The 27,698-nt window shown below is 36.4% G+C and overlaps 1 protein-coding gene across 1 annotated transcript in view; it reads left to right on the top strand.

The window, feature by feature from the left end:
• Positions 1-3,085: 3,085 nt before the first annotated feature.
• Positions 3,086-27,698, top strand: part of KYNU (kynureninase) — a gene marked incomplete at both ends in the record, with an annotated part of 117,973 nt that continues 93,360 nt past the window's right edge. Inside the window, 2 exons of the mRNA XM_080690141.1 lie at positions 3,086-3,254; positions 22,109-22,229. Of these exons, the coding sequence (XP_080546267.1) occupies positions 3,086-3,254; positions 22,109-22,229 (290 nt within the window). The remainder of the gene's footprint in view (positions 3,255-22,108; positions 22,230-27,698) is intronic.

The following is a 27,698-nucleotide window of genomic DNA, read 5'->3' as shown; positions in this document are numbered from 1 at the left end:
ACATAACTTTTGAACAATATTTCCCCAAACTATGGATCCATACATCTTGACACTGCTGCCTAGATGTTCAATACTCACCTCAACGTTAATATGTCCTACATAGATAGAAGTCTGATGTCTCTCTTCAAAACTTTTCTTCCCAGGTATTTCTTTTTATGACATTTCACATTTGCTCAAATCCTGAAGTTAGATGTAACCCTCTTTCCTGTCTTCACCAGAGAGAATATGTCACAATTTTGCCTACTTGTTCCACAAAATATATTATAAATCCACCCTCATTTCTCTACCTTTTCCCCCTTGAGAAAATTTAATCCACCATTCCCATTCCCTGTAATCCTAAAATAGCTTTAATTTGTCTCTCTTTTTCACTTCTTACACCTTGTCACAGTGCAAAGAGATTTCTATTTACTGTAAAATTATTTTGCTTTGCTGCCCAAAACTCCCCAGTGTTATACTTTGGATGTACCTCTGCGTCGGTAGGTCTCTTGTCTAATATGTACCAGGCCTAGGGTTCAGTGCCCCCTATCATAAAAGGAAAATCTCTCTAGCATTTTACTATTCGATTTACAAAAATAATCGAGCTCCTTTGCCTCCAAAGTTAGTCGTGATGAATTTCTACCTCAGTCTGCATCTCATTCTGGTCCCTGGTCTGTCATCTTTCCTCCTCTAACTACCTTCCTTCGTATATGGAGCTCACCTAGCCAAGTCAGTATCTCCCCCGAGACCTCTGCTTTTGCCCTCATGGGCTTCGGGTCCAGGTCTTCACTTGGTTGACTATATAACATGACTGAGACATGCCCGAGTATGTCTTCCTCTGAAAAAATGTACTTTTTCCCCCAGGGTAACTCTTTCACTTCCAGTGATTCTATTCCACTCTACACCACTCTATTTCTTCATAGCACTTAAAGCTATCTAATATAACATTATTTTCCCAGTCTTTCACAAAATGCAAACTGTTTAAGGAGTTTGCAATTATGTTCCCTTTTAACACTATTTTTCTACTAGTCGGGGAGCTCTCTGGTAGGGCCTCAATAGATTTTTGTTGTTGTTGTTATTGAAAAAGTTTGAATGGCGGAACTTATGAATGAATTCAGCAGAGCTATCATGTGCAAATAAAGTTACCCTGATAGTCTATTAATCAATTTCAAAGCATTAAAATTTAGAGGAAATATAACTGAACAAACAGTCAAGCAAATAAGGTTTAGAAGAAGCAAAAGTGTATAGTGGCACATGTTGTGGGAATATATTGCGGGGGGCGGGGGGGTGCGTGGTGTGTGCGTGTGGAGAAGTAATTCCCCAACCACCACCATACACACAGACAAACAGAAAAACCGTGGATTCTCGTCCTAAGCTAAGAATGAGTATTCATCGCTTGGACAGCTGCTGAAGATTTAAAGAAGTTTATTAGAAAGATAGAAATACAGAAAATAGAAATACAGCCCCATGCCAAGATGGCATGAGGGGATGACTCGAATGAATACACCAAAGGGCTTACACGTGCACTTGGCCTTTTTATACCCATGACCTCCATCTTGTTCGCGTGATTCTGAAGTGAACGTCCCTGTAAGGTACCTCCCCTAGCAAGGTGGGGTAAGGTGTCTCCTTTCATAAAGGGCAAGGTCAAACCCTGCCCCATCCCCCCTAGATCATGTAGATCTGTCTTTAGAAAGAGGAAGCCCTAGCTCTCCTCTATTGACTTGGTAAGTACTTTGAGCTAGGTTGATTTACACTGGAATAGCTGCCTGTTTTTAGGCCAAAACCAAGTCCTTTCTTTATCCATGTCTGCTCCATTTTGACACAACTATTTTGAAATATACTAATTATTTTCTTTTGAAATATATTAATAATCAGAGCTTTCCCAAATCTTCCTAGGTCATTCCCCATACTGGCACAGCACATATCTAGAATCCAAATACTTAGGAGGCTGAGACAGGAGAATTTCAGATTTGAGGCCAGCCTCAGCAACTTAGCAAGTTGCTAAATATACAGACATATTTAAAAATAAAAAAATAAAAAGGGCTGGATGTGTAACTTGGAGTTAGAATGCCCTTGAGTTCAGTCCCTAGTTCCAATAAATAAATAATATATAGAAAAGAATAAACAAATGCAAGTAAATGTCTATTTTCATTTTTCTTCTTCAGAAAGATTAAGTAATCTTTACAAAAGAGTAGAAAATATTAAATAATGATTAAACAGAATAAAATTTGATTTCAAGGAAAACCCCAGGGTCCTGTTTATTCTAAGATGTTGTATTAAAAAGTAGAAAATTCACATCATTATCAGCAGAAGGTAGATGGGTGTCTTCTGAATACATATGGAAAAAAACATTAACATTTAAAGCTAAATTGCCTTTTCATTATTATCACTTTTATTCACAATATATTCACAATTCACGTTTTTTGACATATCAATATGTCCATAGTTTAAGACTTTGATTCAAAAATTGCTGGGGCTGGTGTAGTGAAAGTGGGCTGGGAGAATGACAAGCTAGGTGTCACAGCATTTGTCTACACTTTCACAAACGTATCTTTACTACTACCTCCTAGGAAGATATCTAGAGGAAAATTAATGAAATGACAAATATTTGTCTATTTTTCTAGATAATAAGAATGGAAAAAGAAGAGAGCAGTGGTGCATGTCTGTAACCTTAGAGTACAACTTATTAAGACCCTGTATTAAAATAAAAACTCTAGGAAGGGCTGGGGATGTAGTGTAATTGTATAGGGTTCCAGGGTTCATATGCAACACACACACACACACACACACACACACACACACACACGCAATGAAAAAGCTAACATTTTTTGAAAACTTATTTTGTCCTGAACACTATTACCTAACTTAGTCCTTTCAACATCCCTTTGTTAATAATATTTTCCTCATTTTTTTTTATATGTGGGAACTCAAAGAATGGGGTTTAATTTTATCTGTTAATATAATGTTGTTTAATTATATTATTTCTGGGGCTGGGAAAATGGGAATCTTAATTAAAAACAAGGTATATTACATAGAAGGTCACTTTTCTGCAGAAAAATTATGGTGTCTAGATGTTTTGTTTTGTTTTGTTTTTTGAGAGCAGAATGCAATGGAGTCTTCACCTCTCCAGCTGCCGGCTGACACAGTTCAACAGATAGCAGCCCATCTCAAATGTCATCCGACAGATGAGCGGGTCGCTCTCCACCTAGATGAGAAGGATGAGCTGAGGCCCTTCAGGGATTATTTTTATATTCCCAAAATGCAAGACCTACCTCCAAGTAAGAATAATGGGAAGATATTTTTTTAAATCAATTTATTAATTAATTTATTTTTGCTGCAGTGTGTGTTTACCATGAAACTTTGAAACACCTTGTCCTATATAATGAAACCATTATAATTATGCCTGAAAAAATTAGCAGTCCCCCAGTGCTGCTAACTCAACCTGTCCGCCTACCTGAGCCACATATTCTTTGTGTTTCCTATTCTTCTCTAAATGCAGTCCTTATAAAGTGCTTCTACTGTCACCTGCTTCTCGGAACAATACAGTGACTGATTGAAAATTATAGGCAGAGGTATTTACCTCTTCTCTAAGCACTTAGAGCTCAGTGCAATTCTTTCCAATATTGTATTGAAGTATCCTTTATTTTGTGACACCTAGTTGATGATAGCAAGATGTTTGTCTTAAAGGAATTTTTTTTTGTGTGACCTGGGTTTATTAGGAGAGATGTTATATGAATAGTCATCTTTTCATGGTATAAGTTTAGAAGGCAAGGGTATTACCAGAAAAAGAAACAAGTAATGACTAAGAATTGTATCCTGTATTTCTAAACTTATTACAGTAAGATGACAGTTGAGGGGTTTGGTAAAGTCCCAACACAGGTGTAAAATTACAAAACAATTTGTCACATTTATTCTGTTTTATAATACATTAAAAAAGTTATAATGTTAAATGAAATTATTTCACCCAAAGCAGCTTCCTATGCTTTTTAACAGTCTGATTTCCATTTTACTTCTGATTAAATAAGGGAGGTACATTTTGGGGTATTCAGATTCCAAGAACATGGGCTAATACTAGTCAGGATACAACTGGTCGACATAGCTCTCTTATATGGCTTATGTGTTATGAAAAACTTGAGGACAGCTTCTCCTGATATATACAGGTACATCTATCATTTCTGACTGTTTTGCCCCAAATCCATATAATTCTGGAAAGATGAAAGAAGAGATCAAGTCCTATATCCACTCTAAAGTTGCTAAATATAATCTGAGGGTGACATTGATACAAATGCCAGCTAAAGGGGACCAAATAAAATGAAGATATCAGTGAAACGATCTGAAACCACAAAGAGAAGGATGCTAGGTCATTCTAAAATCCAGAATGGAAAGGACATTTTTTATTTGAATTTTAAAGGTAGAAAAAGTACCAATAGGTGGCTTGTGAGGAAATAAAATTTAGAAAAGTGGTTTGTTAAGGAAAGAGAATAAAAAAGGGCCTGGTGACATACACACACACACACACACACACACACACACACACACACACGTACATATATAAACAAATAATGATTAATAATTGTATTCTGAGTTTCTAAACATAATACAGTAAGATGAAAGTTGAAGGGTTTGGTAAAGTCCCAACATGTGTATCATATAGTATGGAAGTTGTGAGGAATAGCAGTAACCACTGGAGATACAGGAGTCTGGAAGATGTCAAGCTTACGTTGAGGGCTCTTCAGCCCACAGAATACCTAAACTGAATAAGCAAGCCCTTTCCAATCAGTACTGTCTCAGGGCTTGAATGCACTTACCTGTAATTCCAACAACTCAAGAGGCTGAGCCAGCAGGATCTCAAGTTCCAGGCCAGCCTCAGTAAGTTAGCACAACCTTGTCTCAAAATAAAATTAAATTTTAAAATATCTGGGAGCTGGGCATGGTGGCACATACTTGTAATCCCAGTACTTGGGAGGCTGAGACAGGAGGATCACAGGTTTATGGCCAAAATCTCAGTACTTCGGAGGCTGAGACAGAGGATCGTGGGTTTGTGGCCAGCCTCAGTTAAATAGTGAGGCCCACCACAACTTAATGAGAATTGGGGAAGGGCTAAATGAGTGATGTGTGCGTGTATGCTTCTACCATCTTGTAGTCTATTAGGATGTGTGAGTATATGCCTCCACCATTAAGATGTATGACAGCAAAGTACCAACAAAAGAACTTAAAAATAAAATAAAATATAGAAAGGGGTGAGAGAGGACATCACGAATCATCAGGGAAATGCAAAGAAAAATTAAAACCATAAAATATCACTGCATAGTCATTTGGAGGACTAGTATAAAATAATAAGTAATGGCCAGAATGTAATGAAAATGGAACTGTTGTGTACTGTTGGGCATGTAAAATGCCATAGTTACTATGAAAAACAGTGTAGGCTTTCCTCAAAAAATTCAAAATAGAATTACCTATGATCCAGCAGTTCTACATTGAAAGTGGAGTCCAAAGGATTATTTTCACACCTATTAGAAAAAAAAAAGGGACCTAACACCCAATCTTGGATTTTTAAAATAATATTAAGGAGCCAGACGTGGTGGCGCATGCTTGCAATCCCCGTGCTTGGGGAGGCGTAGACAGGAGGATCGCACAGGTTCAAAGCCAGCTGTGCTGGCTTAAGAGACCCTGTTTCCAAATGTAAAAAAAAAAAAAAAATGTATAAAATAGGTATGGGAGTGTAGCCCGGAGGTAGAAGGGCTTCCAGGAACCCCAGTACCACCAAAAATAAAAATAAAATAAAATAAAATAAAATAAAATAAAAAATAAGGCTGAAAGTATAGCTTAGAGGTAAAATACCCCTGGGTTCAAACCCCATTTCCACAATAAATAAACAAGCAAACAAATAAATATCTTAGCTATACAATCCATTTATTTGTGACTATGCAATATTTTATGTATGGTACTGGATATTGAACTCAAAAGCATTCGACTTTTGAGTCATACTCCAAGACCTAATTATTTTTAAATTTAGAAACAGGATCTCACTGAGTTGCAGAGGGTCTCAGTAAGTTACTGAGGCTGGCCATGAACTTTCTATTTTTCTGTCTCAGCCTCCCAAGAACTGGGATTACAAGTGTGCACCAACTTCCCTGGCTATTTATGACTGTATAATTTAAACCATATTTACTTTTCATAAAAAATTAAAAGTATTTAATAGGTTTTTTAATATTTAATAGTTAAATGTTTAAATTTGTAAACATTTCAAGCTGCTCCTTCCACTAGGATTCTTCCTTTTGGTGGACTTACCTGGCAATTTAGTCTTTTTTATTTTTTAGTTGATTTTGATTTTGATTTTGATTTATTTATTTTTATTTTTTATTTATTTATTTTTTATTGGTGCACTGTATTCATACATCATAGTGGGATACAAACTTTTGTAGACATACATGCACACATCACCCCATCAGCCCCCACCCGATCCCCACCCCATTCTCTCCCCATCCTTCCTTCCCATGCTTGGCTTAGTGGTTGACATCTAGTATTATAGCAATTTATCCAAAATTAAAAATGATAATCTCACATAACAGTTTCATTTGTCTGATACCAAGCTTTTGATGACTTAAAGATAACATTTCAATATTTCTTTTTGCTTTCTTTCTTACCAGAGAATATTTTTTTTTCTATTTTTTTAGGTGAAACTATCATATATTTATATATTTATTTTTCAGAAAAAAATCTATCCTAATATGGAATATGGATTCTAGATACCCAAAATGATCTTGGAAAAGAACAAAGCTAGAAGATATATATTTTCTGATTTCAAACCATATAAAGCTACAATAATTGAAACAGTGTAGTACTGCTCTAAAGGCAGATATATAAACCATTGGAGTTAAATACAAGCCTAGAGTTAAATTCGTCCCTATATTATTAGGTTATTTTTGACAAGGTTTCCACGAACATTTGGTGGTGGAAATAATAATCTTTTAACTAAATATTGTTGAAAAATAATAATTACATGGAAAAGAATAAAATTGGACCCTTACCTAGTCCCATATACAAGTATTAACTCCAAATAGATAAAAGACCTAAATATAAATCTTAAGAATATAAACTTTTAGAAGAAAATCTGGGTCATAAAACCTCACAACATTGAAATTGGCAGCGATTTCTTGGATATAATTTCAATGGCACAGGCAACAGAAGAGTATACAAACTCCCTAAAAAATAAAAAAAATATTGTATATCCAAAGACAATGTAAACAGAGTTAAAAGTTACTAATAGAATTGGATAAAATATTTCCAAATGCTATATCTCAAGGTATATTAATATTCCAACTAGAAATCCTAAAAATTAACAACAATCAAAGCAAACAATACAATTTAGAGATAGGTAAAAGACTAACATAAATAATGAATCTCCACAGATAACCAATCTTAGTTGTCTGTTGGATGGAAAATCTTGTTTCTCTGGTTCTAGTGTGTGTTACCTATTTCTTCTTTGTAGTTAATCTCTTTGAGAATTTTCTCTAGTGCTGGTTTTGAAGACATAAATTCCTTCAGTTTCTGTTTGTCATGGAAGCTTCTTATTTCTCCATCCAATTTGATAGAAAGTTTTGCTGGGTAGGAAATTTTTGGCTGGAAGTTGTTTTCTTTTAGAGTTTGGAATATGTTACTCCAAGCCCTTCTGGCTCTCATGACTTGGTTTGGGAAGTCTAGGGTGCTTCTAATTGGTTTGCCGCTGAATGTCACTTGGCCGTTTGTTTTTGTTGCCTTTAAGATTCTCTGCTTGGCTTCCATATTGGTCATTTTGACAATTATGTGGCGTGGGGATCCACTTCTCCGTTCCTGTCTAAAGAGAGTTCTATAAGTTTCCTGGATCTGTGTATCAACCTCTTGCTCTATGTTTGGAAAATTTTCTGCTATTACTTCCTTGAAGAGATTGTCGATCCCTTTGGGTATCACTTTCTTTTCCTTCCTCTATTCCAATTATTCTTAGGTTAGGTCTCTTAAAATGGGCCCATATTTCTTCAATGTCAGATTCCTGCTGTCGGATATTTTTTTCTAGATTAGAAACTATGCGTTCATTTTTGGAATGATCATCTTCTAGGAGCGAGATTCTATTCTCCATGTGTTCTAATCGGTTGTTTGTGCTTTGAATTGAGGCCTTTACTTCATTAATTGCATCCTTTATCTCTTTTTGGCTCTCTCTGAGTTCTTTTCGAAGCACCTCTATTATTTCTACAGTTATTTTCCTGATTTGATCTTCTAGAAATCTCTGATTTTCTGTTTTATCAGGTTCTGATGTTGTGGGGTTGTGGGCATTCATTGCTCCAGTGTTATTCCTCTTTCCCATGATTTTGGAAGTTTGTGCCTCCTCTGGGTTCTTCCCTTGGGTCACTATGACTTCACTTAAGGTGCTCTGGATCTCGAGTCTGTATTATCTCAGACCCCACTACTCCTTTACTGGGTTGTATCACAGAGTCTCCGACCCAGGGAGTCGATAAAGGCTGCTTTAAACTACGGGGGGTGCCAGGTTGCATGTTCTCCTATGGTGTGATATCTCTGCCACCGCCACTCCCCCACTGGGTCAAGTCCCAGGAAGTACAGTACTGGGATTTCTCCTCTGTGGCCCGCAATTTGACTCACTGTTCTTGAGTTCGCAGATGTAGCTGTACTGAACTCGTTGAATTTGCTTCTGCTGCCGCCGGTGGCAATATGGCGCCGCTGCTACGCCCTCGGCCGTGAGGCTGGCTTATTTCTTCTTGGTTTTGAATTCCACTCTGAGTCCCTGCAGCGTGTGCTGAGCTCAGCCACTGGGAGCTTTAGATGTTCCCTGCGCTGAAAAATCCCGCCTGGCTGTACCGCAGCGGCTCACCTCGGCTTGCTGTAGCCATCTGGTGAAGTCGCTGCTGCCGCCGGCAGTATGGTGCTGCTGCCATGTCCTCGGGCGTGAGGCCGGTGTATCTCCTCTGTGGCTCTGAGCTCTGTTCTCAGTCTGATTTCTCTCTGGAGCCTGGTGATATTTTTGTTTCTCTGGTGATGGTGTTTTCTGGCTATGAAAGGCACTGATTTTGTGGTAATGGAGATTGGTTGTTAGCGGGGCTCTTAAGCCCCGCTTTTCTAGGTCGCCATCTTCCCAGAAGTCCCAATTTAGTCTTGTTAGACTCTTTGCTCCCTGAGGGCAGGGACATGCTTGGCTCTCTGTATATAGAAGTGAAAATTCTCTAGAAAGAACCTGGGCTGGAGGTGCCAGGGATGTCTTATCACTCAGAGGGAATAGTATTTGCAAAGACTCAAGAAGGCAGGGTCATTTTGATCTCTAAGAATTGCTTTACATTCTCAAAATATATCAAATAGATGGATATAAGTACATGAAATTGTATAAATAGTATAAAAGGATCAATAGTAAAAAAAAAAAAAGCAGGTGTAGGGAACTGAACTAAAGTTGAAAAGTATATGGAGTGAAGAAATGAAAAAAATCAAGAAAAATATGAAATATTCTTTAAATAACCCAGATTTAATATTAATAGAAACAGTATGACCCAAACTTTCACATAAACCATGTAAACAGTAGTGAGACTCATTAGTCATACTTAGCTTGCTTGGGGAAGTATTCATCTAAATAGAACCTCAGTTTTGTTTAGTTTGTTTTTTCTCTTTGATTTTTTCTCTGTGACATGTGGTGATTGCAGAGTCCAAGAAGGCAGCAGCTATGTTTCAAGCTGTAGGAAGCCAACAAGAACAAAGAATTAGTGTGTACTTCCCTTTAAGAAGGACTTCAGATGTTGCTCCTGAAATACTCTTCTACATCCCAAATAATGTATGGTCACAATACTATCTCTCTGCAGAAAGCAAAACCAACAATTTGGTTCCTATAAAGGAAAGATAAAACAGGACATAAGGTATAGCTAGCAGTTGGCTTTAGTTTGAAGATATACATTTGAGTGTTGTCAGCATTTCGGTCATAGCTGCAACTGTGGGTATGAATGATGTTATCTAGACATCATACCTACTATGAGACAGAGTTGGTAGATACATGATTTTAAGCACTGGCAAAGATGATGAACTCTAAAAAAAAAGTCAGATATGTAGAACAAGGAAATGTAGTGTTCTAAAACCAAAAAATTGTGTACCAACTTCAGCATTAGCCATCATAGGGCCCACATATTGATGTGTGTGTGTGTGTGTGTGTGTGTGTGTGTGTGTGTGTTAGTAGGGACTGAATTCAGCAGTATTCTACCTCTGAACTATATCCAGGCCCAGTTTTATCATTTTATTTGAAACAGGGTCTCTCTAAGTGACTGCACGCTGGCTTTGAAACTGCTATCCTCCTGTCTCAGCTTCCCAAGTACTGGGATTATATCTGTGAATCACCCCTCCTGGCCTGAACCTTTATTTTTATTCTTTTTAGCAGGACAGCATTTTTTTTCTTTGTGTGTGTGTGTGTGTGTGTGTGTGTGTGTGTGTGTGTGTGTGTGCATGTGTTTGTGGTGGTGTTTCTTTGGTTTTTTTTTGTGTGTTTGTTAAAAATTGAACCCAGAACTTCATACATGCTAGGCAAGCACTCTACTACTGATCTACACCCCCAGTCTAGGAAGGAGTTATTATATGGCCTTAAATTTAATACCCCCATTGGAATGACTTAGAGGGAAACTATATTTTTACTGATATTAATGAAAGAATGAAATATTGGGAATTGTGTTTGTAGAGTACTTTGCCAAGAACTTTTACCATGAAAGAAGGGAAATTATAGTAACAAGGAAACAAAGAGAATGGATAGATGTTTTGAAGGAGGTTTGGGGTTTGATTATGATGGTAAAAGAAGGGAAAAGAGAAAGAGATTATTTTTAACCAAGAAAGTTCTATACTGAATCTGTTGGCCAATTCACTCTTTCCAGCTCATAGAACCTGATAGTCTAAGATAACAAAAATTTCTGAAAACAATGTATGCCTATCACTAAAGTAGGCCCCAACAGCCTATTCTCAGTAGGCCCCAAAGAGCAAAATAATCATGATGAAATTAAATTTTCATGAAGAAATGTTAGGAGTTCACCCAACCATTTCATTTTTCTGGCAGTACGTTGCCCTGCTGACCTCAGACCCAGCACAGGGTACTGGGGACCAAAGCATTTTTATCAAGATTGCAGACTTTCATCTTTACTTCAGCAAGGACTGGCCTTATCTACTGCTGTAAATCCTTCTTCATAAGAGGACTTCATTTTCAGGAGTGTGAATAATTCCTTTTTGAATCCTCAAAATACACCTTTCATCAAATGTCTTCTCACTCACCCTTCAGAGAGAACTAATGGGTTCAAAATCAGACAAGACTATATATGGAATGGATGCAAATGAACTGAATTGACTATATATTGTTCTCAGTCTTCATCCTGGAAATATACCAAATTACCATGAGCTTTTGGGGGAATCATAATCCTGCATCCCTATAAAGAAAAATAAAACAATTATACCCTCAGGACAACACCAGGAAGTTAGATTATTAATATTAATAAGTAATATCAAAGCATTTTGTTGTATGCAATATTAATAAAAAGTAACATCAATACAAAATTTTTATTCATTAAATTTTGAATCATAGTAGAGAGAAAAATATAGAGCTTTTATTTAGTAAAATATATGAAGCATACAGCTCTATGGATTCAAATCTGTGTAATAGAGGATATATAAAGAGACAGAGCATTGCCAGCCCCTGGGAAAATGGCCTTTGCTTGATCATGTCCTTAAGCCCTTTCCCCTCTGCAATACGTCAGACACTTTATCATTCCCAAGGGCCCACCTCCATGTTCATCTAGAAAGAAAACTGAAACTTTAATTTGAAATTGTGTTTTACACTTCCTATGACTTATGCTTGGTTCTGATGTGCAGAAGCAAAAAGACAAAAGAGAACAGAGAACAAATAACAACCAGAGTTCTCCCATACTTTTTTCTTCCTCAAAGATTTGGTTCCCTGCAAAGCTACTGCTTCTGCTGTAACACCAAAACTGCCAAAGGACTGGCAGAGGGCTAGCATGGAAGAAGACAGAAACAAATGAAAAAAAGTAAACAAGCTTTTTTATTATATTTTTATAAGTTTTAAGGACCATCTATTCTGACCAGAAATAAGGAGAGTGTGATTTTCTGGGAATTTTAATAGTCCACACTCAGTTTATAGTTTGGAAGTTCTGGCTATCTTTGTATCTAGGCTGTCACTGAATTACTCAGAGAGAAAATAGAAAATTCAATACTATTTTGGATGTATTTGGAGTTTTAGTGATTCCTCCCAATACACTGGTGGTGCTCCTTGACCTATTGAAGAACTTATTATTATTATTATTTCTTTCTTTTCTTTTTTTTTTTTTTTTTGCAAGTCTAGGGATGGAACCCAGGGGCATTCAACCTCCAAGCTATACTCCCTGCCCTATATTTTATTCTTTATTTTGAAACAGGGTCTCATTAAGTTGCAGAAGGCCTCACTAAGTAGCTAAGGCTGTCCACAAACTATGATCCTCTGGTCTCAGCCTCCTGAACGCTTGGATTACAAGCATGTGTCACCACGCCCAGCTAAGAATTCGTTATATCTTGATGAAAGCATCATAAATTGAAAATAATGGACGTTAATAATCCCATCAGGCAAAATGCATCTAATACATTTTACTTAATGAACATCAACCTTGACAGCACAGGGCCCAGTAGAGTCATGGTCACGCACTGGGAGGTATGGTTTCCGTTCCTGGATCAAAATTCAAAATCTGAAGTTTGATCTCTACTGAATATGTATGTTTTTTCACTACTTTTAAGTCCAAAAGTATGTAAAGTTGACAAACTGATTAAAGTTCAAACCATAAGTTGACCCATCCTAGGTGGAAGATAAGTTGTATCTGTCTGCGCTTGTTTTCCAGAAGCGTTCCACAGTTACACAATGCAATTCACTGTGTCACACTGGAGTGTGCTTCACCATGTCAAGTTGTCTCTGACTTCTATTGAAGCGTAAAAGACGGGAGTAGTTTCCCAGAAAATAAAGAAAAGCTACCTATTAAATCTAAGCTACACTAAAGAGAGAATACTTTAAAAACTTTTTTAAAAAGGAGAATATATTAGCGAACCTGGCCTTTCATTCTAAGGACCCCAAATTTCTTTTTCTTGGGAAGTTTGACAGGCAATGCTGTATATTTCATGTAGAGAAAGTAAAGAAATACTTTTTTCCACTGGTTTGATTCTAGGACTCACCTTTCTACAAATAAAATTTTGACCTAATGCCTCAGAGGACTATGGTATCAGGTGTGTGGACATGAACATAAATACCAGTTAAATGCTATTCCAATTGCTGAACTGACATTCAGTATTGTCAACTATTAAAGTACTATCAAAGTACCACAACTATTAAAATGAGGATAATTTTATAATTAGATAGTCCTTACCCACACAAATTCATATCATATGATGGCATTCTTCTTGATAATAACAGAGCTCCAAATAATCACAATACAAATGAAATAAATATAGTTGAAATATCTATGTTTTCTGTTACTACGTATAATCAGCAACAACCTCATGTTCACTAACCTACAAAAGTTTTGTGTATCTTTGGGGACTATCATTTACTCTTCTTTTCTTAAATTTAAAAAAAGGAGTTCCTAATTTTAAAGCAAAAATCTAAATTTTCTCAAGTGCAAAGTCTAATAATGCCCCTAAATTTACCTCTCTTTCAGTAGGGTTTTAGCTCTTCATATACATATAGAGGAAAAGATGTGTTAAATATTAATTCCTTCAAAAGAAGTAAACAATACATCTCTTGTAGAAGTTAACTTTCATATTTTTCTTCTTTTTTTTTCACCCACACTTGGAAGCTCTAGACTTGTCATGAAAATTTTAGCAATGATAACAACCTATCCTAGGATACTGGTTACCCACCCATTTTTTGAGTATTTGAAGGCCTCCTTTCATCACAAATCATAGCCTTAATTCATATTTACTTCTTTATATTAATCTTTTTCTTAAACTTCTGCTAAAAATAAAAGATAGGAAGTGCTGTTCCATAATCCAAGGGATAAAATATATATCAAAGTAAACAATACGTAAAATGAAGACATTGAGCACAGTTGCTCATGCCTTTAATTTCAGCCACTCAAAAGGCTGATGCAGAAGGATAACAAGTTCCAGGCCAGCCTGACAAACTTGGTAGGACCCTTTCTCAATGTAAAATAAAAAAAAAGATGAGAATGTAGCACACTGGTAGGGTACTTGTCTAGCATACACAGTCCTAGGTTCAGTCCCCAGTACTGGAGAGGTGGGCTGGAGAATGTAGCCTTCAGTAAGTCAAAGACAGAGGCCTAGAACAGATTCCTTCTTCAAAGTGTAGGCAGAAATAACCATGCCAACTACTTGATTTTGGGTTTCTAGATCTTATTACTGTGAGACAGTAAAGTTACATTGCATAAGCCACTCAGTACTTTGTGGGAATATATCACAGAAGCTATAGCAAACTCATTCAGAGAATTTATAATCTAAAGCCAGTATCTCCAGCTCAAGGAGTGTTTACATATTTTAGATAAGTATTCAGCTGATAAAAGAAATTGAGGTCTACCTTTTAGTTTCTTGTGCTTTGGGGTCTTGTTGAGGAAGTTTTTACTTGTGCCTATGTGTTGCAGTGTTGAACCTATGCTCCTCTTCAATGAACCTCAAGGTTTCTGGTCTTATTTCCAAGTCTTTGCTCCATCTTTAATTGACTCTTGTGCAGGGTGAGAAAATGGGGTTTATTTCTATTTTCTGCATATGGTTAACCAGTTTTGCAAACAGCATTTGTAGAAGAGGCTATATTTTTTCCAGTGTATGTTTTTGGCCCTTTTGTCAAATTTCAATTGGCTTAAGTGTGCAGATTAATTTTTGTGTGTGTGTCAGTATTATGCTATATCCAGAAATACCACTTCTGAGTATCTACCCAAAACTGGGTATCTATCAAACTAATGTGTGCCTATCTATGTTCATAGCTGCACAATTCACAATTGCCAAACTATGGAACGAGCCAAGATGTCCATCAGCAGATGAATGGATTTCAAAACTATGGGATATGTACACAATGGAATTTTACTCAGCCTTAAAGATAAACACAATTATGTCATTTACAGGGAAATGGATGGAACTGGAGAACATTATGCAAAGTGAGATTAGTCAGTCATGAAATGTAAGAAATCAGATGCTCTCCCTGATATGGTGGAAGCTAGGGAGAAAATGGGTCATAGGACTAACTCTAGACCAAGAAGGAGATACTATATACTACAGATAAGCAAATAAGGTAACCTAACTGATGGGATGGGGGGAGAGGGAAATTCTCTAATGTACATGATGTACATTAACAAACATATCAAAGTCAATCACTTAGTCAAACATGAGAAAGAGGGCAGGGAGGGAATGGGACGGGAATTAGGTAATGGCTAATTGGGTGATGTGTGCATGTACGCCTCCACCATCTTTCACCCCATTAAGATAAATGACTACAATGCACCAATAAAAATTAAAAATAAATAAAAGGTTAAAAGGAAATTAAGAGCATGATCTTCTATAATTTGAGACTGATCTTTGGACAAAAGTCAGCAACTTTTTTATAATAAAGTTTTATGGGATTGCTGCCATACCTATTTATTTGTGATGTGATCTTTAGCTTTATCCATGTTAAATATATACAAGGCATTACCACAAATATCCCACACAGCTTAAAATATTTCCCCCTGGCTCTTTAAAGAAAATATTTACCTTGCCAAGCCTACAAGAATACTGCTTACAGGTCCTGTCTACTGTGGATTAATAGAACGAATACAGCAAATGATCTGATCTGGAAACAAAATCATAAAATCTCCAGATCATAAAGCCTGTCAGTGGTTCCTCAGATTAAGATTAAAAGAGGTATAGATTAAAAGAAAGAAATTGGCTGAGCCTGAGACAAGAGGATAGCATGTATGATGTCAGCCTCAGCAACTTAGTGAGATTCCGTTTCAAAATAAAAATAGAGCTGGGTGTGTAGATCAGTGGTAGAATGCTTCTGAGCTCAATTGCACCCTCACTCACACTTGAAGAAATTGAGATACCACATTTTCCTCCCCAAAATACTCCCTGCCCAAAATAAAAGTGAGTCAGAGTCAACAGAGGAAGACATCCCAAATACCAGAAGCAGAAGCACTAAAAAAATGTTGAAAAATGATGGTTACTCTTCTTGTAACTAACAAGATTTACTTACAGTCTTGAGGCATTATGATTTAATAAAAAACTGACAGCCCCTAAAGTGGCACAAACCAATCAAACAGCACTTGAGTACAGTAAGACAGATGAGAGTAAGCGCCATGATCTCTTGGAAAGGCCATTGGCATGAGGGAGAAAACTGGGTTGGCTACCAAGAAACTGCAAAAACTTATGTTCTAGTTGGCAGCTCATACTTCAGAGAAAAGAAATATTTTGACGATATCATTTCTGCAATAAATATTTTGGCAAAACATCAAACTCAATACACTAGAAATAAGAAAAAATGTCAGCAATCAGAAAATAATCTGAATAACAATTAATGGCAGGTGTACATCAATCTTAACTTAGACTTGGAAGAGAAGAATAAATTCAATGGATGTTTTTGAAAGAGGACCCTCCTTGGTCCATGGACATGAAATATAAAAATGCTATCCAACAGAATTCATAAGATGTCAAGTTGTGCAAGAGAAGTAGCTGGCACTGAAAGCCTCGGAAGTTTGTATACATTTAAAGCCCAAACATTTGTGTGTGTGTGTGTGTGTGTGTGTGTGTGTGTGTGTGTGTGTGTGTGTTTTACTGTAAATTGAACCCAGAGACATTCTACCTCTGTACTACATTCTAGCCCTTTTACTTTTTATTTTGAAAGAGGTTCTCAATAAGTTACTTTGTGCTATCTTTGAAATTGCAATCCTACTGTCTCAGTTTAACAAAGTACTGGGATTATAAGTATGTGGCATTTCACTAAGTGAGCCCAAATATCTCTAAGGGTTATACCCAGAAAACATAGAAGCCATAAAATATGGATATATTCTAGAAGATTCTAATCTTGGACTTTAACTATAAAAAGCAGATAGTATCAGTAATGATTGATGTGACAGCGAGTAGCAATTGACATGACAATCTTCAGGATGGGAAGCTGTGAATTATGGCTGACTCTGAGGTCCAGCAAATAATGAATATCCTCACCAAGGGGATCCTCCTGACACAAACGCAGTAACCCCCAGGCACTCACAGAACACGAAGAGTCCTGTAATTCAAGAATATTCAGAAGATGTAAGTCTGATCACAAGTTGGAAATGCTGTGTTCAATCCTCTTTTCTTATTTTGATTTTGGTAAATGTAAAGAAGAGCTGGGCTACAGTGAACAGCTAAGAACAGAAGGGAGAAGAGAAACACTTTGATACATAGCACTGCAAATGTCCACATGCATGATGTATTATTAACACCCCCCAGGGCACTTACTCCAGCCCTTGACTCTGCAGCCTCCAAAGCTATCACAGACAATGGTTGTCATAATTGGTTACTGGGAGGTTGCTTTCTGTAGGTCAGATATGAAGAGCGGAGGTTGTTCTTCAAACCTTGGATCTCTGCTGTCCTTACATCATTGACTTCACACTGTCTTTTTAAAGAAAATAAGTCATTCTTTAGTGTTATGGGTTGGTGGAATGAATCTGTGATACATACAGGCATGTGACCTGCAAGAATTATCATTCAAGTAGATCAGTGGGTCATAAGTGAAACATGTTTGAAGGGTGATTGTGTGAGAAAAATACATTATAGTCATTTATGATTTATTTTATATAGCTGTAAAATAAGCTAGTCCCAGGTGTTTCCTAAAGAAATAGAGTGATCAAACTTGACTGTAGCTCAGGGATAAAATGATTATCTAGCATATACAAGTATTGCTTGTTTTTATCCCCAACATCAGACAAAATAAAAAAATAAAAAAATGACCAGGCATGGTGGTGCATGCTTGTAGTCCCAGCATTAAGGAAGCTGAGACTGGAGGATCACAGTTCACGGACAGCCTCAGCTACTTAGTGAGGCCCTCTGCAACTTAGTGAGACCCTGTTTCAAAAAAATAAACAAATAAATAAAGAATTAAAAAATTTAAAAATGGAAATATAAATATGAGGATCTTTTGATAAAATTAAAATGAAAAGGTCACTGTCATTGATATCTTCTATATAATCAGAATACAGTAATTAATATAATTTTTATTTTTAAAACAGAAGTAAATTTATTCAGGCATGGTGGCACACTCTTGTAATCCCTGCGCTTGGGAGGTGGAGACAAAAGGATCGCTCAGGTTCGAAGCCAGCCACGCTGGCTTAAGAGACCCTGTTTCCAAATAAAAAAGTATAAAAATAGGTCTGGGAGTGTAACCCGGAAGTATAAGGGTTTCCAGGAACCCCAGTACCACCAAAAACAAAACAAACAAACAAACAAAAAAAACAGAAGTAAATTTAATGCCACCAGGTTTAACAAAGTCTCAGCTAACTGTGGTGGTATACACCTGTATTCTTAGCTTCTCAGGAGGCTGAGAGGATCACAACTTCAAGGCCATTGTGGTCAATGTAGAAACAACCTGTCTCAAAACAAAATACAATTTTAAATTATTTCATTTTAGGATTTTCTCCCTGTTGCTAGGGTTCCACAACCTTTAGAGCCCTCTTATTGTTCAAAGAAGAAGGCTATGAGGACGTAGGAACCCTTTTGCTTACTCTCACGCCAGCCTCTGTGCTCACTTGAGGCTAGGTAAATTCACTGGTGCAGACTCCTTTTTCCACACAGACCCAAGGGAAGTGCCTCTGTCAATTCCAGGTTCTCCAATGAAGCTTCTTGCAAAAATTATATCCTTCTATTCACTCAGTCTCATGGAAGGCACCTTTCCGTCAAGTAGGGTGCACATGCTTTTCTTTCAACCTTTGGATCCTCATCTTTCTTCTTTCTTAGGACCTCATTTTTCTAATGATATCACCAACATCTTTTAATAATAAACATGTTTATTATTCCACTAGCCCACGAGAAGCCTAAGAATGCAAGGCTTAAGGCCATCTTATCTTTCCAGTTATAAAGATCACATGGCGCTCAGCTGGAAAATGATGTGTTAGGGTGGGCATGGTGGCACATGCCTAGAAAGCCCTGTACTTGTGAGCCTGAGATTAGGAGGCTCTCAGGTTTGAGGTCATCCTCATAAATTTAGCAAAATCCTTACCCACTTAGCCAAACCCTGCTTCAAAATTTAAAAAAAAAATGAAATGAACTGAGGCATATCTCAGTCTTTTCTTTTACAATGAATTTTGTGAAATAAAGAGGACTAGGGGTATAGCTCAGTCTTCCCTTTCATGAAGAATATTGTGAAAGAAATGGGGTAACCATACTTTTGGAGGGCATGAGAGGAAATAAGTTGGTTGACAATTCTGTTATTCTTTCACATTGGACACATTTTTTGTTTTGTTTTTTTTGTTTCTTTTTTTTTTTGCGATATTAGGGATGGAACCCACAGACATTCTACCTCTGAACTACACCCCTAGCCCCATTTTGCTTTATTCTTTATTTTGAAACAGGGTCTCACAAAGTTGCAAAGGGCCTCACTTAATAGCTGAGGCTGTCTGTGAATTGCTATCCTCCTGTCTCAGCCTCCCAAATGCTGGTATTATAAATGTGTACCACCACATGCATGGGACACATTTTAAAATCACTTTATCAGTGAAGCAGCTTACCTCCTTTTTGCTAGAAAATACATCAGCAATGAGAGAACTAGACAAGGCAATTGGAAGGTATCTAAATGGTTGCCTTGCCATCCTGGGTCATTGGAGGGGTTGACAGACAAAGAACAGCTTAGGCCTATAAACTATCCATTTAAATGTTAAATTGAGTTTTAAGTCATGATACACAACTAAAAACTCTAATGAAATATTTTGATATTTATTCTGTAGGTAAACAGAACTTAATGAATCCAAACAAATGTATGAATAATGTTAACAACATGAACAATGTGTGTGTGTATGAGTGTGTGTGTGTATGTGTGTGTGTGTGTGTGTGTGTGTGTGTGTGTGTGTGTGTTATGGAGGATTGATCCCAGGGACTTTCTACCTTAGAGCTACACCCCCAGTCTTTTTTTTTTTTTTATTGGTGCACTGTATTCATACATCATAGTAGGATACATACTTTTGTAGACATACATGCACACTTTTCCCAGTCAGCCCCCACCCAATCCCCACCCCATTCTCTCGCTATCCCTCCCTCCCATGCTTGGCTTAGTAGTTGACATCTAGTATTATGGCAATTTATCTAAAATTAAAAATGATAATCTCACATAACAGTTTCATTTGTCTGATACCAAGCTTTTGATGACTTAAAGATAACATTTCAATATTTCTTTTTGCTTTCTTTCTTACCAGAGAATATTTTTTTCTATTTTTTAGGTGAAACTATCATATATTTATGTATTTATTTTTCAGAAAAAAATCTATCCTAATATGGAATATGGAGTCTCAGTACCCAAAACGATCTTGAAAAAGAACAAAGCTAGAAGATATATATTAAGAAGTAATAGCAGAAAATTTTCCAGACATAGAGCAAGAGGTTGATACAAAGGTCCAGGAAACTTATAGAACTCCCTTTAGACAGGATCAGAGAAGAGGATTCCCACGCCACATAATTGTCAAAATGACCAATGTGGAAGCCAAGCAGAGAATCTTAAAGGCAACAAAAACAAAGGGCCAAGTGACATTCAGAGGCAAACCAATTACAATCACTCCAGACTTCCCAAACCAAGTCATGAGAGCCAGAAGGGCTTGGAGTAACATATTCCAAACTCTGAAAGAAAACAACTTCCAGCCAAAAATTTCCTACCCAGCAAAACTTTCTATCAAATTAGATGGAAAAATAAGAAGCTTCCATGACAAACAGAAACTGAAGGAATTTATGTCTTCAAAACCCCCAGTCTTTTTTGTTTGTTTGTTTTGAAACAGGGTCTCCCTAGGTTTCTGAGAGTCTCCCTGAATCCCTGGGGATCTCTTGCAACCTGCAGTTCTCCTGTCACAGCCTCCTAAGTACTGGGATTACAGGCATGTGCCACCCCAAATGGCTTACTACTTCTTTCATTGGGTCAGGTTTAAAGATAATGAAAAGGAGGCATAGTGTCTATAAAAGTGACCAGGAAGAAATAAATGGTACTAAAAAGTCTTTAATGATCATAGAATTAAAAGAAGACTCAATAGTTTAGATGTGTAATTATAAACTTGTAGTACATATCTGAACTAAATTTTAAGCACATACTGTCAAAGATCAGCTGTAAGGCAGGAAAATTATCAATGTTCTCATTTATTTGATTAAGGAGTAGGTATAAGGAATAATCTTGGCTTATATGTATTTTGTACTATACATATATGTATATATATGTTATAAACTGCATAATCCCAATAAATCAACCTCTGATATTTAAATCATTTGAATTTTCCAGATTTATCATATTTACAACATTAATTATTAATTCAGAGTGTTCGTACTTGCCTAAATTCTGGTAAACTCCTAATATAATTAGATAACTTGATGTGTTTTATGTAAAAAATCTAATTTTAACTCTATTGTCATTGACTATGTTCAGGAGTAATGCAATTTAAATTTCTTCTTACATCACAATAAATATGATCGATCTCCACAATTGTTTTTCTAAATATGCTTAAATTATGTTTTAATATATAAATATAAAATGTGAAATTATATACTATAAATTTATTATATTTATCTGATATAAAATTACTTTTCAGAGAACTTGATGTCTTTAGAAGTACTTGTGGCTGGGCGTGGTGGCGCACGTTTGTAATCCCTGCGCTTAGGAGGTGGATATAGGAGGATCTCACAGGCTCGAAGCCAGCCATGCTGGCTTAAGAGACCCTCCTGTTTCCAAATAAAAAATATGAAATGGGTCTGGGAGTGTAGCCTGGAGGTAGAAGAGTTTCCAGGAACCCCAGTACCACCAAAAAAAAAAAAAAAAGAAGAATTACTTGTAAGGTACTTAATATGTTTAATAGAATGAATTATGTTAATTATACTAGATTATCAATGCCAAGTGGGAAATTGTTAAGTATGCATTTTTTGTTTTGTTTGTTTTCTTGTTTTTCAGTTGATTTATCTTTAGTGAATAAAGATGAAAATGCCATCTATTTCTTGGGAAATTCTCTCGGCCTTCAACCAAAATTGGTTAAAACATATCTTCAAGAAGAGCTAGATAAGTGGGCCAAAATGTAAGTAATAGTTTAAAAGATATGATTTTACATATAACAGGAGAATTTTAAGAATAACACTCAGTTATCTAATATTTGAGCTAAGACAGAGAGAAATCTGAGGGATCGTACCATTCAATATGCTGATTTTTTGCATTTTCGTGAAAAATTCTGAGGTCCAAATAAGATGAATGTATTACAAAACTGTGGATATGTACACAGTGGAATTTTACTCAGCCATAAAGAAAAACACAATTATGTCATTTATTGGTAAATGGATGGAACTGGAGGACATGATGCTAAGAGAGATTAGTCAGTCATAAAAAATAAAAAATTGGATGCTTTCCCTAATATGCGTAATCTAGGGAGAAATGGGTAATATGAGGACCCCTAGATGAAGAAGCAGATTCTATAGTGAAGCAAATAAGGTGACTTAACTGGGGATGAGAGGGGAGAAGAGGGAAACTCTCTAAAGCACATGATGTATGTAAAGAAATATATCAAAGTCAATCACTAAGCCAAGTATGGGAAGGAGGGAGGAGGAGAGAATGGGGCGGGAATTGGTTAAGGGCTAATTGAGTGATGTGTGCATGTATGTCTCCACCATATTTTATCTCATTAAGATGTATGACTACAATGCACCAATAAAAAAATTAATGAGGTCATGTAGCAAGTCAGTGACAGAGCAAAGAGTAAATCATTTACATATTTAAACATATAAACCCTTCTCTTGTGTTAACACATCTAAATTAATATGTGGTTGTTTTATTTTATTTCTCTTTTTTGTGGTACTAGGGGTAGAACCCAGGGGCTTTCCTACCTCCGGTCTATACTCCCAGACCTACTATTTTATATTTTATTTGGAAACAGGGTCTCAGCCTCCCAAGCGCTGGGATTATAAGCGTGCACCACCACACCCAGCTATTTTATTTTTTTAATAGTTAATAAAGGAGTTAACACTTAAGATTTTCATGATTAATTCTTATATAAACTACCAACACTTATTTTTTATAAGTAAGTTGAGAATGTAAGAGGCTGGGTAGCCCAGACAGAAGTTCTTTCCCCAAAGATCATGATGCTCCATTGGAGTTTAGTGAGGCTGACTTGCTCTGACCAGTCTTAAATCATGAGTGTCTATCTCTTCTTTCCTACCTGGACTCTTCTTCTATTTTTTTCTTTCTTTTATTTTATTTATTTATTTATTTATTTGGTGGTACTGTACTGGGGTTCCTGGAAACCCTTCTACCTCTGGGCTACACTCCCAGACCTATTTTATTTGGAAACAGGGTCTCTTAAGCCAGCATGGCTGGCTTCAAGCCAACGCGATCCTCCTGTCTCCGCCTCCCAAGCGTGGGGATTACAAGCATATGCCACCATTCCCAGCGTTGGACTCTTCTAATTATGAGTTGTTATTTTTTAATTATTGTTGTTGTTATTTGTTTGGGGATTTTTGGGGCGTTGAGGTGGGTTTCTGATACTAGGAACTGAATCCAAGGGCATTCTATTTCCCAGGAACACCTCCAGCCCTAATTTATTTATTTTGAACAAGAAAGAGGGTCTTGCTAAATTGCTAAGGGCCTTGGTAAGTTGCTGAGGCTGTCAGGCCTCAACTCTGCAATCCTTCTGTCTCAGCCTCCCAAGTACTGGGACTAGAGGCATGTGACACATTACCTGGTGAACCTTTGACCCTCTCCATCTGAGTCTTTACTCTCCTCAAGACAAACATTCTCAGCCACATCGATTATCTCTCCCCAAATGTCAGTAATTAAAAAACAATTTCCATCTCCCTGAACATTTTTCAATTTCATTAACATTTAATGACTGTACTTATATATGGTACAGTGTGGTATTTCAATAATATTTGTAGAGATCATTTCAGAGTAGTTAATATTATTTATACACCCTTATTACATTGTATTTGGAACATTAGGACCTCCTCTTCTAGTTATTTATGAAATATACAATAGGTTATTATGAACTATAGTCTCTTCATTGTTTGTAGAATAATAGAATTTATTACATTTGTCCAACACTTTCTCTACCAATTATCTAACCTTCCATAATTCTTTCTTGGTTAGGCAGTTTAAAGGTACTGATTAGTATCATATTGTTTGCTATATTATAAATAATTGAAGGTAGATAACCTTGTGTTACATATTTTTATTTTTCCCAGTAATTTTCAGTGAAGCTAAAACTAGAATTATCTACTTGTTTATTTATTTTCATTTCTAAATTTTGAAATACTTAAAGTTTTAAAAATATTTTTCAAAACTGAAATATGCTTAAATATATTCTGATTATTTAAAGTTGAAATATCAACATGAAAATGTAATAAATCTGAAGGTCAGAATTTTTTTCAAAAAATAAAACCGAACTAAATAAGAATTCTGGAAACAAGACATTTGACTCTCATCAGAATTCAGAATATTTCCTCAGCCTCTTCAATCTCCATGCTACTGGTCTTTCATATTGGGAATACTACCTCTGCTTTAAAGATTAGTCTATACTGAGCCAATGATATCTACCTTAACTATTAGATCCCACTGCAAAACTCTTAATCTTTATGGCTAAGAATGCAAGTTCTTAAATTAATGCAAGAGTAATAGGATATATAATTTATTAATCCTGTTACAACTTAATTTGCATAACTCTAATGCATAAATTGCAAAACACATCTCATCACCTATGAAAGTATTTTCCACTAGCAGGTTTTAGTATTTAATAAACGAGGGTCGTAGTTAATAAAAATGGTTGATATTCATTTGGAGCCATGAGGTAGGAGAGAGTGGAGAATTAGATTATGAATTTGAACTTTATCTAGTGTCCCCTGCCTCTTAGATATTCATTCAGCAAGACCATGCATTTTTATCCTCTAGGCATTTAAAAAAAGATGCTTCCCTGCTCTTCAATTCTTATCCTTATGGTTATCCTTATTAGTAGGGAAATAGTTTATTATTGTCATTATGTTAAAATTATAATTCAGAAAAGTGCCTCTTTATCATAATACCTTCCATTGTTGTTTTCCACTTTTATATCTTACATTGTGAAAATAAACCTTTCATAGTCTTAGATCTTTCTACCTAGTTTTCATTAGACTGATGATTCAGATAGGAGGTGCATTTTAATGCTTCAGGCAATGTAAACTGTACTAAAGAATTCTAAGCAAAAGATTTCCATCTCATTTTACTAAATCTTCCTTGACCTATGGTGACCCAGTTAATATCATGGCCCTGTCTGCTCCTAAACCTCAGTGGTGTTTGAGATGCAGGATTATGTTTCTGTTCCCTCCTACCACATTCCCATCTTGGATCCAAAAAGTATTTGTTTAAACCGGGCGTGGTGCCGCATGTTTGTAATCCCCTGGAGGATGAGACAGGAGGATCCCGCAGGTTCGAAGCCAGCCACGCTGGCTTCAGAGACCCTGTTTCCAAATAAAAAGTATAAAATTAGGTCTGGGAGTGTAGCCCGGAGGTAGAAGGGTTTCCAGGAACCCCAGTACCACCAAAGAAAAAAAAGTATTTGTTTATATTAATAATGACAATAGTCACTATAGTTATATAATAATAATTATTATTCTTACCACTTAGTGCTACTGTAATCTCAGCTATTTTTGAGATTTAAACCGGAGAATTGCAAGTTCAAAGTCCATCCTAAGCAATTTGATCAGACCTTGTTTTGACATAAAATAAAAAACTGGGAGTGTAACTCAGAAATAGAACACTCATGTGTTCAGTCCTCAGTATCTCAAAATAAGTCCCGCTTTTATTATTTTCTTATAAGAATCTTTTGGGAGAAAATTATTTCATTCACCAACTTACTACTTAGTTCACAGTGATGAGGGGGCCCTACAAATTAACTGGCAAAAGATACTTTAACCAGAGGAAAATGATTTCCTAGACCAGCAGAGACGCTCTACAAGGGAAGTCTCCCCACAGAGCCAGGCCTAAGGTTTCACTTCCTAACTTAACTGAAGGTTTCCGATGGAAGCATAAGAAAGGCTCTATCAGACTTGTTTTGCAGTGATGCTGATTGATATTAATGGTCAGAGGCTCCCTGCAAAGGAGATAAATGTTCACTGAATTTTAACCTACAGGTTCTAGAGCTCATTTTCTCTCTGATCTTAAGTCAATGCCAGCTGTATTTTTTGGAAAATCTAAGTTCATTTAATGTTTCTTTATGCATTTGCTTTTCCTCCAGATGCTTTTGGTTTAAAAAGTCCTCATGACATTTTCTTGGGCTGCAGGTCTCTTCAGTATCTTCTATTTTATTAGTTTCTGCACTTAGTCTCCCCTAAACTCAATCTCCATTTGCCTCTACGTCGAGGGCCCCAATTATTATTGTTTTTCGGTACTGGGGATTAAACCTAGGGGGATTCTACCTCAGAACTGTACCACCAACCCTATTTTTTATTCTTTAGTTTGAAACATGGTCTCACTAAGTTGTGGAAGGGCTTCACTAAGTAGCTAAGGCTGGCAGTGAACCTGGACTCTTCCCGTCTCAGCCTCCCAAGTACTGAGATTACAAGTGTGTGCCACCACGACTGGCTTTGTGTTTTGTTTTAACTGATCACCTATTTCTCTATGCCGCCTTCAACCCCACCTCGATCTTACTCTTTTTCTGATACTCAAGCCAGGTCAGTGCCTCCCTCTCTTGACCAGGAGGAGATCATGCATCAAAAAGAGCTATAATCTTACTAAATAACTTAATGCACTGAAGTTAGTTGATTATTTGAAAAAGATACTAAAAAATAAATAATCTTAACAATAACAAAAATTTGTATGTGTTGAAAAAATGAGAAATTACAGAGATGTAGATTTTAAAGATGCTGGTTATCCAGGGCCATGACATAGGAAATGCCCTATGGCTTATGGAAATCTTCCCCACTTTTATGGTGTAGTACCAATATGCTACCTATAAATTTATCTACAGTATAAGCCATTTCTGAATATAGTACAGCCAGATTTTATAATTCATATGGCTACCATCTATGATTACTTACATTAAAATAACATTAAGGATAACGGCACATTGAGTGGTTGTTGTTGTTATTGTTAGTATTGCTGTTGTTGTTGCTATTGTTATGTGATAGTGGGAGATGAGTCAGCAGCATTCCATCTATGAACTACAGTCCAACCCTACTATCCTATTCTATTTTTTTTTTTGAAACAATGTCTTACTATGTTACTGAGGGCCTCACAAAGTTGCTGAGGCTGGACTCAAATTTACAACCCTCCTGTTACATGTACTGACATTATAGGCATGTGGTACTACAACTTGCTAAACTTGCTAAAAATTATTTTTAAAAATTAGCTCTGGAACGTAAACACTTATAAATATTTTAGGGCTTGTTTTAATCTGTTCCTCCTGCAAAATACCTGAGACTAGATAGTTTATATGGAACACAAATTTATTTTCTCGTAATCCTATAAGATTAAGGTGCAAGAAAATTTAGTGTCTGGTGAAGGCAGCTATCGGTTTCCAAGATGACAT

This window comes from Muscardinus avellanarius (genome assembly GCF_963383645.1).
Source record: "Muscardinus avellanarius genome assembly, chromosome: 2".
Lineage (NCBI taxonomy): Eukaryota > Metazoa > Chordata > Mammalia > Rodentia > Gliridae > Muscardinus > Muscardinus avellanarius.
This window is presented reverse-complemented; position numbering and strand designations above follow the sequence as displayed.